The sequence below is a fragment of the Mustela nivalis genome, assembly GCF_964662115.1.
Source record: "Mustela nivalis genome assembly, chromosome: 5".
NCBI classification, from domain to species: domain Eukaryota; kingdom Metazoa; phylum Chordata; class Mammalia; order Carnivora; family Mustelidae; genus Mustela; species Mustela nivalis.
In genome coordinates this window covers 135,235,483-135,247,833 of record NC_139024.1, presented here as the reverse complement: position 1 = coordinate 135,247,833, position 12,351 = coordinate 135,235,483, and the positions used below count along the sequence as shown (strand labels likewise).

At 43.3% G+C, this 12,351-nt stretch overlaps 1 protein-coding gene across 3 annotated transcripts in view; it reads right to left on the bottom strand.

Annotated features, from left to right (window-relative positions):
* Positions 1-12,351, bottom strand: part of PSMG4 (proteasome assembly chaperone 4) — a 35,899-nt gene that overhangs the window by 19,669 nt on the left and 3,879 nt on the right. Inside the window, exons 2-3 of one of the 3 annotated variants that reach the window (XM_082730911.1) lie at positions 4,608-4,683; positions 1,358-1,638 (exon numbers count right to left, since the gene is read on the bottom strand). In XM_082730911.1, coding sequence (XP_082587037.1) covers positions 1,514-1,638; positions 4,608-4,683 — 201 coding nt within the window. In that variant the 3' untranslated portion in view covers positions 1,358-1,513. Of the gene's footprint in view, positions 1-1,357; positions 1,639-4,607; positions 4,684-12,351 lie in introns of those variants that run through there. The other 2 variants (XM_082730912.1, XM_082730910.1) reach the window with 2 other exon arrangements.

Here is a 12,351-nt window from a genome sequence, read left to right as displayed (position 1 = left end):
GAGTCTTTGCTCTCACCCCGGGGGGACAGCGGGCGGCCTCTCACCTCGCCTGCAGGGTCCTAATCTTAAAGGCAGGCAGAGGCAGAGGTCGGATTGCACGCAAACTGTTCCCTTAGAGATGTTCTCAGACCACCTGAGAAGCAAGGGCCATCAGCAAACTGAAGAGTTCTTTCCTCGTGTGTACTGATGTCCTGCTAACCCATGACCTGATGGTTCCTAGAGAGGTCAAGAGAGGACTCTCTTACACTGTGATTCTGTGAGGAAGTTCTGATAACCCAAAACTCTCTTCTTTAATGTAGTATTTTTTAACAAGAAAACACTATTTCTTTAATAAAGTATTTATACCAAACTCTTCTCTCCATAGCCCTGATTTTGTGTTACTTACTCTTCTTAGAGAGATGCCCACTGTGCTTCCAAGCTATGTGGTGGCCGCAGCCTCGGAGGTCAGCACAGGAAGTCTGTAAAGGAGGCAAGCATCTCGAACCTCAGACCTGCTCCTCTCAAGTGCCCTTATGTCTTGGCCAAAGTGTAACCACCCCGGGCTGCCTACCACAGGCTCCATACAAGACTTGTGCCCCTGCATGAATCCTGTTACAGGGCCCTAAACAATCCACCACCAGATGGGCCTTTGAAGATTAGAAAGTTCTTTGCCAGTGGTTCTCAACCTCGCCTGTACTGGGCAGCATGTGGGGAGCTTTTCAAATCTGCCAAAGCCTGGGCCCCAGGCCCTCTGAGTCTCTGGGGAAGGGCCAGGCATGGGCAATCGGTGAAGACCACCTCCAGGGATTCGAACATGAAGCCCGAGTTTGGAAACCCAGACCCATGACATACTGGCTTTTAGAAAGGAGTGTAAAAGAAAATTTGTAGCACGTGGAACTAGAGATTGGAACCCACTACAAGTGGCAGGCAGAAAAAGGCTAAGGTAACCAAAGCAGGTGCTTGGGACTTTGGAGAAAAGAAAGACAATGGTAGCAAGATGAGCAAGAAGGAGCTAACGCACTTGGACTCATAACAATGAAGTAGAGAAATACCATAACTGACACTGGATTGCCATGCCGCTTACTCCATCTGTACACAGCAGGGTCATGACTAATTTACCTCTTTCCTACACTATAGATTAGCCCTCTGCAGTCCCAACAAAATCCCATTTTAACCCCTGTTCCCTATTGCTGAGCGCGGGCGCGCGCACACACACACACACACACACACACACACACACACGCCTGCCATTTTGCTCTTCTCCTTCCCCAGACTGATGGATTGCAGCTTTCTGGCCCACACTCTGGTGAGCGAAAGAAGGAAAGTTAGATTAAGATTTAAAAACAAAATGTAAACACATTAACCTAATGACAAACAGTGAAATTCAATCCCTTTATTTCAATGTATATTATTGTACATAAGTTACAAATCCTCACTTCCGCCACTCTGCTAGAACTTTTCCGGAAAAGCCTCCATTTCTTCCTTGATCCTGTTTTCTACCAGTAATGCGAAGTTACTGTCTGTGTTTTGAAGGTTATAGCTGACAAACACCTGTTTCTTGGTCTTCCTGGCTAAAAAGACAAAACACATCGGCACAAAAGTGACTGAAATGCCTGGTGGTTGTGTGTGCATCACACGTCCCTGACAGTGGAACCATGCCTGGGGAAAGAGAATGGGGTCACAAGGGGAGAAGAAGGTTCTGGTCTTTAATGCTCCTCACCGGCAGTGGCTGCAAACGCAGACCACAGGCACACAGACCCCCTCCCACTGTCCACAGCACTGGTTCTGCAAGTGCGGCCCCAGTCAGCTACAGCATCTGGAACTTGTCAGAGATGCGGATTCCCGGGCGCCACTCGAGACCAGCTGAGCTAGAGAGGGAGCGGGCAGAGCCAGAGATGCACAAGCCCTCAGGAGCCCTGAGGAATACTGGAATACAGCTGTTCTACCTAAGAAGTTGGCTTGCTTTGTTTTTTGTTTGGTTTTGTTTTTACTTTTTTAAGATAGAGATAAAAGTAATTAAAATATTTAAGTTCTCCTTCAGTACCACCCTCTCTACTAACTCCACTCCTTTCCCAGAGATAATCCTACATGTCTGTACATTCACATCTAGATAGCACACACACATGTCTATGCGTGTGCACACACAAACATATGATTTTCAATTTGATGTTGGAGACGTGTGTTAGCCCCTCTCTACGGAACCAATAATAGTTGAAGTGCACCGCTCCACTACAAAAATCAAGCCCAGTCACATGTCCAGAATCACAACACATGTTGGGCAGGAAGCCTGAAACCAGTTCAATACTGACCACGCCAGTGCTGGGGCCTCCCCCCTCGGACTCCCCACACACACAGGGCCAGTGCGAACGCCCACCCCCCGACAGACATCAGATGACCATGCCAGCCCTGTCATATGAGGTTTGGAGAGGGGAGACTGGCACAGCCAAGTCACAGCCTGCTCAGTCTACTGTCATCCAGTGGCAGGCAATTCCTTGTCCCAGGGAGAGGCCACTCTGATTCCAATCACTCTACTTGCTAAGACAGAATCTTCAGGGAGCAAAACCAGGCCTGCCTGTACCGTCCACCCAGCAGACCCAGCTCTGACCTCCAGGTTGCACTGAGTAAGGGCGCCCCATGTACACCAAAGCCCTCCAGTGCTTCTGGGGTTACTCTGAACCCACTTGGTCTCTTTTCCTACTTCCTATCAGCTCCCATGTAAGATACTGTTTCAGAACACCTCTCTTCCCCTTACCCCTCTAGACAAGTGATGCATTTTCAACTGCAGGGTCCTGACCTAAGCTCGAGAGGACCAGCACAGGACGGGGAGGCGCTGGACGGCTCCTTCATGATCCCAGCACCATCCATCCCCAGTCCCTTTGGCACTGCCAGCAGCCACATCACACCACTGACTTTTCCAGCCTTTTCCATGTGCTCGTCCTTGCTGGGGAATAGCTAAGGGCTGCCAGGTTTTGCTGATACAGGCAAGAGACAACCCTTCATTAAAAGCTGAGTTTAATAAGTTAGTGAGGACATATTTTTTTGTCTAGGTTCTGTTTCAATTTATACAGATTATAATCAATAGATGTAAGCCACACAAGAAAAATATTAATAAAAAAAATCATTTGCACAAAAAAAAACAAACAAAAACCCCAAAAAATACAAAGAACAAAACAAAAAAATACAAACTAGTTTTGTGCGCATACGAAGTGCTAGTAGGCTTCCATTTTAGGACACCCATGAGCCCATCTTACTTTATTGGCATAAACAATTTATCTGTGGCACAGCAAACAAGCTCCCACCAGCCTTCTCTAGCAGAATCTGTCTCCCGCCCTACGGCAATGCCCCCAGTTTCCCAAGTCTATAAACACGAGCACCCTGTGCCTCCCCTTGACCAGGTAGGGTGTGGCACAGTATGTCAGCCCTTCAACACTGGCGGATGCGAAGGAGCAAAGTGGCATCTCATCTTCAACTTCCTTTCACGTGGCCCCGAAAACAGATAACAACATCAACATAGGGAATGAGAACACCTGGGAATCTGGGGGAAGGCTAAGCAGGAATTCCCTGTACCTTTGCTGCAGATTTTCTGTAAATTTGCAATGACTTCCTAATAAGATTACCTAAGTAACTTGTTCATTGGCTGACTAGCGCACACTAGCTACCAGCCAGGTTCCTCTGACTCCAGCCTAAAGAAACAGGACGGCGGGTGCTCCTATAACACTACAGCTGCCCACAACGTCTGCACCCTCCGCAGGCAGGCAACTCTGAGCGGCAGGTCTAGAATGACCCACCCTCACCTGGGCCACCATGCCCCTACCCCCCTCCACTGTGCGGCCACACTGGTCACGCTGGTCACACAGGGGCTGCCTGGAGTGACTGGCATAGAAACGCCCACCGAGCATGGGTCAGGTGGACAGAACGGCCAGCACCACTCAACTACCCACTCCCCAACACCAGGGGGATTAAAAAATCCTCCTCTGCCTCCACCTCCAGCGCCCGGCACGTCCTGGGCACCTGTGGGGAGCACTGGCACACAAAAGGATGGAGGAGAAGACAGATGCTGCCCCATCCGTCCTCACCTGAACCACTCAGCTATTCTCAGGAAGCATGTGTCCGAGGCGTGAGAGAGGGTAGAGCCTTCAACCTCCCTCTCTTATCACCCTCTCAGCCGCACTCAGGCCAGGCCCGTCTCCCCTCTCGCTAGCTCTGCACGACCACCCAAAGAGTGAAGGCCAGCACCCCCTGCGCCGTGCTGGCACCCTGCTCCACAGGCTCGACTGCATCACCAGGAGGTGACCCCGAGCCCCTGCCTGAGGGTTACTGCAGGCATCCCTCTCCCTCTCCTCCTGTGAGGACAAAATGCGCTTACAGGAGAGAACTAAGCCACCTTGTCACCCACCGGCCTGGACTACAGCCAAGGCAGGACGTGGGAGCCCCTCGGGAACATGCTGGCCAACGCAGTGGTCAGAGACACGGGCACCAACAAGCCCTCCTTAAAGAAGACCCAACATCAAAGCTTGTACTGCTCTTTCCGTGTGAGGATGCTTTTCTTCTGAAGGGCCGGGCCTCATGGTTCCATGGAACAGCGAGCTCCCCATCCCGCTGCTGCAGCCCCTACCACCAATACGTACCTAAGCGCTGCGCAAGGCCAGTGGAGGTGGTGTCAGAAGTGTCTCCGAGGAGGGAGGTAGACACAGGGATGGAATCCTAAAAGGAAAACAAACAACACAACGCTGCTTTCCCATCAGCCAAGCAGCTGCGGCTGCAGATTCTTCCTGAGGGTGGTAGTGGCAGGTTCTGGGACACATTTCCCAAGAGAAGGAAGCTCTGGCATCTGTGTGGACAGTCAGGTAGGCTGACCCTCTACTGCATGAGTCAGACAGCAGGGACAGACGAACAGCAGTCACGAAAGCTGGCATCACAGTGCTGACAGCAAGTTCTGAGACGTATTTTACATAAAAGGCTTACTTTAGTGTTGGAAACTCTAAAGCGTGCTGAATGGCCACATTACAACCAAGAGATAAGTAAACAAGATCATTAAGGGCACGGCTAATCACAGAGTCTGGGGGCCAAGTGCCTCTGGGTCCCTCTTACCCCCAAGTTAGCCATCAGCCCAGAGGGCAGGATGCCTATCTCCTCGTCTGAGCCTGTAAGAGAACACACAGCTCCATTCCCCTGAAGGGGTCTGGGCCCTGCCAGGTGAACAAGGGCCCTATGAATTTGCAGAAGGGCACCAGTCAGAGCTGTCCAAATAAAGAAAATAGGAACAGAATATGTTTGACCAATCCTCATTTCAGATAAGCAGTAAAACTAAAAAAATAAATGTGGCCCTTCTGAAATATAGAAGAAATCTGACCTCCAATTACTATGGAAGTAATCTTTCTTACCATTAAAATTCCTAGCTTCAGAGAAAAAACTCACTAGCCTAAAGTATGGTCAAAATTACTTTTATAACATACAAACCTTCTAAAAGAAACAGCACTTAGTAGAGTCAAGTACAGAGCACTCAGCACTCAGAATAGTCAAAAATTTTTTTTTGCCTTTCACTCTTTTTTAAATTATCTTTTTAATTTAAATTTTGGTTCACATTCAGAGCAATACTGGTTTCAGCAGAATTTAGTGATTCATCATTTACGTACAACACCCAGTGCTCACCACAACACGTGCCTTCCTTAATGCCCTTCACCCATTTAGCCCATCCTGCACTGACCTCCCTCTAGCAACCCTGTTTTTTCTCTGCCATTAAGAGTCCTTTATGGTTTCCTTTCTCCCTTTTCCCCCTTCCATAATGTATGTTCATCTGTTTTCTTTCATAAATTCCACCTATGCATGATATCATATGATATCTGCCTTTCTCTGACAGACTTATCTCAGCATGATACCCTCTAGTTCAACCCAGGTCATTGCAAATGCAAGATTTCATTCTTTTTGATGGCTGAGTAATATTCCATCGCATGTACCACATCTTTGTGGATGAGTGGATGAGTACATCCACTCACCCACTGATGGACATTTGGGTTCTCCACAGTTTGCCATTGTTGATAATGCTGCAATAAACATTGGGGGGGCATATACCCCTTCAAATCTATGTTGCTAGTAGTACCTCTACTAGTGCAATTGCTGGGCTATAGGGTAGCTTGATTTTTGACTTTTTGAGAACCTCCATATTGTTCTCTACAGTAGCTGTACCAGTCTGTACCACCAGCAGTGTAAGAGGGCTCCCCTTTCTACACATTCTTGCCAACACCTGTTGCTTCTTGTCTTCTTAATTTTAGCCATTCTGATAGGTGTGAGGTGGTATCTCATCATGGTTTTGATTTGTATTTCCCTGATGATAACTGACCTTGAGCATCTTTTCAAGTGTCTCTTAGCCATCTGGACATCTTCTTTGGAAAAATGTCTATCCGTGTATTTTGCCCATTTCTTAACTGGATTACTTGTTTTTTGGGGTGTTGAGTTTGATAAATTCCTTATAGATTTTGGATACTCTTTATCAGATATATCATTTGCAAATATCATTTGCAAATATCCATTCCATAGATTCCTTTTAGTTTTGGTTCTTTTGCAGTGCAGAAGCTTTGTATCTTGATGAAGTCCAAAAAGTTTATTTCTGCTTTTCTTTCACCTGCCTCCAGCAACGTTTCTGGTAAGAAGTTGCTATGGCCAAGGTCAAAGAGGTTGCTGCCTGTGTTCTCCTCTAGGATGTTGATGGGTTCCTATCTCGCATTTAGGTCTTTCATCCATTTTGAATTTATTTTGTATATGGTATGAGAAAGTGGTCTGCTTTTACTCTTCTGTGTGCTGCTGTCCAGTTTTCCCTATACCATTTGTTAAAGAGACTGTCTTTTTTTCCACTGGATATTCTTTCTTGCTTTGTATAACATTAGTTGACCATATAGTCGTGGGTCCATTTCTGGGTTCTCTATTCTGTTACATTAATCTACTGGACTGTTTTTGTCCCAATACCATACTGTCTTGATGATTACAGCTTTGAAATAGAGCTTGAAGTCTAGAATTGTGATGTCTCCAGTTTATTTTTCTTTTTCAGTATTGCTTTGGCTGTTTGAGGTCTTTTGTGGTTCCATACAAATTTTAGGAATGTTTATTCTGTGAAAAATGGTGGTATTTTGATAGGGACTGCATTACTGTGTAGAACCTTTGGGTAGTATAGATATTTTAATAATATTTGTTCTTCTAATCCATGAGCACGGAATACTTTTCCATTTATTTGTGCCTTCAATTTCTTTCGTTAAGTGTTCTAGTTTCTAGAGTACAGATCTTTTACCTCCTTAGTTAGGTTTGTTCATAGGTATCTTATTGGTTTTGGTGCAATTGCAAATGGGATTGATTCCCTAAATTCTATTGCTGCTGCTTCATCATTGGTGTTTAGAAATTCAACAGATTTCTTCAGAGTCATTTTATATCCTGAAACTGCTGAATTCATGTATCAGTTCTACCGATTTTTTGGTGGAGTCTTTCACATTTTCTACATAGAGTATCATGTCGTCTGCAAATAGGCAAAGTTTGACTTCTTCTTTGCCGGTATGGATGCCTTTAATTTCTTTTTGTTGTCTGATTGCTGAGGCTAAGACTTCCAGTACTATGTTAAATAGTAATGGTGTGAGCAGCCATCCTTGTCTTGTGCTGACCATAGAGAAAGGCTCTCAATTTTTCCCCTTTGAGGATATTAGCTGTGGGTCCTTTGCATATGACCTTTATAAGAAGGTATGTTCCATGTACCCCTACTTTGTTGAGGGTTTTTATCAAGAATAGATGCTGTATTTTGTCAAATGCTTCTTCTGCATCTCCTGACAGAATCTTGTCCTTTGACGGGTTCTCATCCTTTCTTTTATTAATGTGGTGTATCACATTGATTGATCTGCAAATACTGAACCACCCCTATAGCCCAAGAATAAATCCCACTTGATCATGGTGAATAATTCTTCTAATGTACTGCTGAATTCAATTTGCTAGTATTTTGTTGAGAATTTTTGCATCCGTGTTCATCAAGGATATTGGCCTGTAATTCTCTTTCGTAGGGTTTGTCTGGTTTTGGAATCAGGGTAATGCCGGCTTTGTAGAATGAGTTTGGAAGTTTCCCTTCCATTTCTATTTTTTTGGAACAATCTGAAGAACAGGTATTACTCTTCTTTAAATATTTAGTAAAATTCCCCTGGGAAGCCACTTGGCCCAGGACTTTTTTTGCTGGGAGATTTTTTTATTATTGATTCAATTTCTTTGCTGATTATGGGTCTGTTCAAATTTTCTTTCTGTTTCAGTTGTGATAGTCTGTAAGTTTCTAGGAAACAGTCCATTTCTTTCAGATGGCCCAATTCATTGGCATATAATTTTTCATAGTATTTTCTCATAACCATTTGTATTTCCATAGTGTTGGTTGTGATCTCTCCTCTTTTGTTTGTGAACTTATCTCTTTGGGTCCCTTCTTCTCTTTTTTGATAAATCCAGCTAGGAGTTTATCATTTTATTAATTCCTTCAAAGAACCAGGTCTTAGTTTTATAAATCTGTTCTACTGGGGGATTTGTTTCTGTATCATTTATTTCTGCTCTAATCTTTATTATTTCCCTTCTTTTGCCGGCTTTAGACTTTGTTTGCTGTTCCTTTTCTAGGTACTTCAGGTGTAAGGTTAAGTTGTGTACTTAAGACTTTTCTTGAGGTAACCCCGTATTGCAATATACTCCCCTTTCAGGTCTGCCTTTGCTACATCTCAAAGGTTCTGGACTGTCATATTTTGATTTTAATTTGCTTTCATGTATTTTTTTTTATTTTGTTTTTAATTTCCTTGTCAACCCATTCATTCTTTTTTTTTTTTTTTTTCAACCCATTCATTCTTTAGTAGGATGCTCTTTAGACTCCATGTATTTGGGATCTTTCCAAATTTTTTCTCGTAGCTGACTTCAAGTTTCATGGAGTTTTGTGGTCTGAAGATATGATCTTTTTGTACTTCCTGAGGGCTGATTTATGACGCCATATGTGATCTATTCTGGAGCCTGTTCCATGGGCACTCAAAAAAAAAAAAAATGTCTATTTTGCTGCATTAAGATGAAATGTTCTGGATATATACTTTAAGTCCATCTGGTCCAGTGTGTGACTCAAAACCACTGTCTCCTTGTTGATTTTCTGCTTAGATGATCTGTCCACTGCTGTGAATAGGGTGTTAAAATCTACTTCTATTATATTTTTACCAATGAATTTATGTTTATTATTAACTGATTTGTATATTTGGCACTCCCAAGTTGGGGGCATAAATATTTACAACTGTCAGATCTTCTTGATGAATAGACCCTTAATTGTGACACAATGCATTTTTTATCTCTTGTTATAGTCTTTGTTCTAAAATCTCGTTTTTCTAATATACGTATGGCTACCACGGCTTTCTTTGGACGTCCATTAGCATGCTAGATGGTTCTCCATCCCCTGACTTTCAATCTGCAGGTATCTTTAGGTTTAAAATGAGTGTCTTGTAGGCAACAGACAGATGGATCTCATTGTTTTTTGTTTTTTAAATCCACTTTCATACTCTATGTCTTGATTGGAGCATCTAGTCCATTTACATTCAGAGTGATTATTGAAAGATATGAATTTAGTGCCACTGTGTTACCTGTAGAGCTGGTGTTTCTGGTAACGTTCTCTGGTCCTTTCTAGTCTTTGTTGCTTTTGGTCTTTTTTTCTCCACTTAAAGAGTCCCCTTTAAAATTCTTACAGGGCTGGTTAAGTGGTCACGAACTTCCTTAGTTTTTGTTTGTATGCGAAACTCTGTATCCTATTCTGAATGACAGCTTTGACAGATAAAGAATTCTTGGCTGCACATTTTTCCCCATCCAGCACAGTGAAGATCTCCTACCACTCTCTTATGGCCTGCCAAGTTTCTGTGGACAGATATGCTGCGAATCTGATGTTTTCCTTTTTAAGTTAAGGACTTTTTTTCCCCTTGCTGCTTTCAGGATTCTTTCCTTGTCTTGTATTTTGTGAGTTTGTCTATGATATGCCTTGTTGATGGGCTGACTTTTGCTGAATTTAATGGGCGATCTCTGTGCTTCTCAGATTTTGAAGTCTGTGTTCTTCCCCATTTTAGGGAATTTTAGCTATAATTTGTTTGAATAAACCTTCTACCTCTTTTTCTCTCCATCTTCTGGGACTCCCATGATACAAACATTATTACGTTTTAATAAGTCACTGACTTCCCTAAGTCTACCTTCATGATCCATTACTTTTATTTCCCTCTTCTTTTCAGTTTCATTATTTTCCATAATTTGATCTTCTATATCACTAAATTCGCTCCTCTACTTTGTCCATCCTCATTTTTATGGCTTCCGCTTAGGATTGCATCTTTGTTTTACCATTTTAAATTTTGGCCTGACTAGGTTTTAGTTCTTTTATCTCTGCAATAAGGGATTCTCTTGTGTCTTTTATGCATTTTTCAAGCCCAGCTAGTATCTTTATGATCACTGTTTTAAATTCTAGCTCAGATATCTTACTTATATCTACATTCATTAAATCCCTGGTTGTGAGTTCTACTTCTTTTTCTTTCTTCTGGGGTGAATTTTTGCATCCTGTCATTTTGTCCAGAAAAGAAAAGAAGACAGAAAATACAAATAAATAAAAGAACAAAAAACAAAGAAGAAATACCCAAAAAGAAAAGTAGATCTTGGGTGTGTTTTGGTCTGCTTGTTAAAAGAATCTAGATTCAAAAATTTAAAAATAAATAAATAAAATCAAAACAAAAAAATAAAAAATATATTAAAATACATGTAAGTTAAAAAATAATAAAAAAAAGAACAGAAAAAAAGAAAATAAATAATTTTTAAAAATAAAGAATAAAAGAAAAAAGGAAGCTAGATCCTATTTCCCCTAGAGCTGAAGCTTTGCAGTACTGTCTGATTAGTAGACTTGGTACCAGCCAGTTGTTTGTGCTGGTCTTCTGGGGGTAGGGGTTTGCTGGGCTGATTCTCAGGTGGCTTGCCCTAGTGGAAATGGGGCACCTGGACACAAGAGAGCAAGGCAGTGTAAGCAGACCAGCCTCCACTAGGTGGTGCATTTTGCTCCCTGAAGGCTTTCCTTCAGGGCAGGATGAATATGGTAGCGACCCACACACTAGCCCTGGAGCTGAAAGTTCACACCCCCACTCTTCACTGAGCCCTCACGGAAGAGCAATCAATCACCCCTCATGTATCCAGTTTCCATCAGAACCGGGCATTCACCCCGCCTGTGTCCAGGCTTTTTTTATCTCAGGCACATGACTTAGTTTCAAAAGTCTCCCACAGCATGGACCCACACTGTTCCTCTCGGGCAGGGTCCCCCCACGCTTTTGCCATCTGTCACCCTTCCCAGGAAAGCAGTCTTACCACAAAACTATTTTGCAATTTACAGCAAAACAGCAGGAAGCCAGAACCAAGACCTGCTGCTCTCAGCTAGCATCCCCACTCCTCTGCCAGGAAACAGCACAGCACCTTGGCACCACCCATTCCTCCTGCAACCCAAGGAATCCTCAGACCACCCTGTCACTCCTGGCATTCTGCCCTGCTTCACCACCTGAGCACCTTTTAGCCAGAGACATACCCCACAGTAGTGGAATTCTAAAAGTTCAGATTTTGAACTCTGCTGCTTAAATACTTTGTGGTAACCTCCGTAAGCAGGCTCCCTCCCTGCCTCTGTACCCACAGTTATATTTTCCCAAGTCAACTCTCCACACCTACTACCTTCCAAAAGATGATTGCTTTTCTACTTGTAGACTTCTACAAGTCTCTCTTGTACTTGCTCTCTCAGACCTCAGACTGATCTCTTGGGCCTTCAGAATGATGTGATAACTAGCTGTATTCAAGGAAGAAGACAAGCCCCTATTCTACCACCATCTTACTCCTCCCTGCCAGGAGGCAAGATTTTTAGAGGAACAAGCTTGTGCCACCAGAGGCTCTGGGGTGGGCACCCCTCCCCCAACACTGTCCAGGAAGAGACCAGTAAACTGAATAAACACCTTCTATGTGCCAGATACTGTGAGCAGGGCACAGATCAGAGACTGCTCCTTGTCTCCTAGTGGTTCAAAGTCACTTCAAAAGGAGAGAGAATTTGTTCGGTCTATAAGAGATGATCAAAAAACACAGGATAAGAATGAAAGCATTTACTGCAAGCTTTTTTGCTGAAAAAAATAACAAAACATGAACTCAATTAATGAATTTGCTGTTTACGAGTTTCAAGTTCAATATTCAGCTGTATGCTAATAATATTTACAGTTAAACTTTTAGAGACAGAAAATCTACCTTAAGGTGATCATTTCCCACCAAAAACAAGACTGAAAACCACATATTGTAACCCTTTGTGCTTCATTATTTCCAAAAATCATACTATGCCCAGCTGAT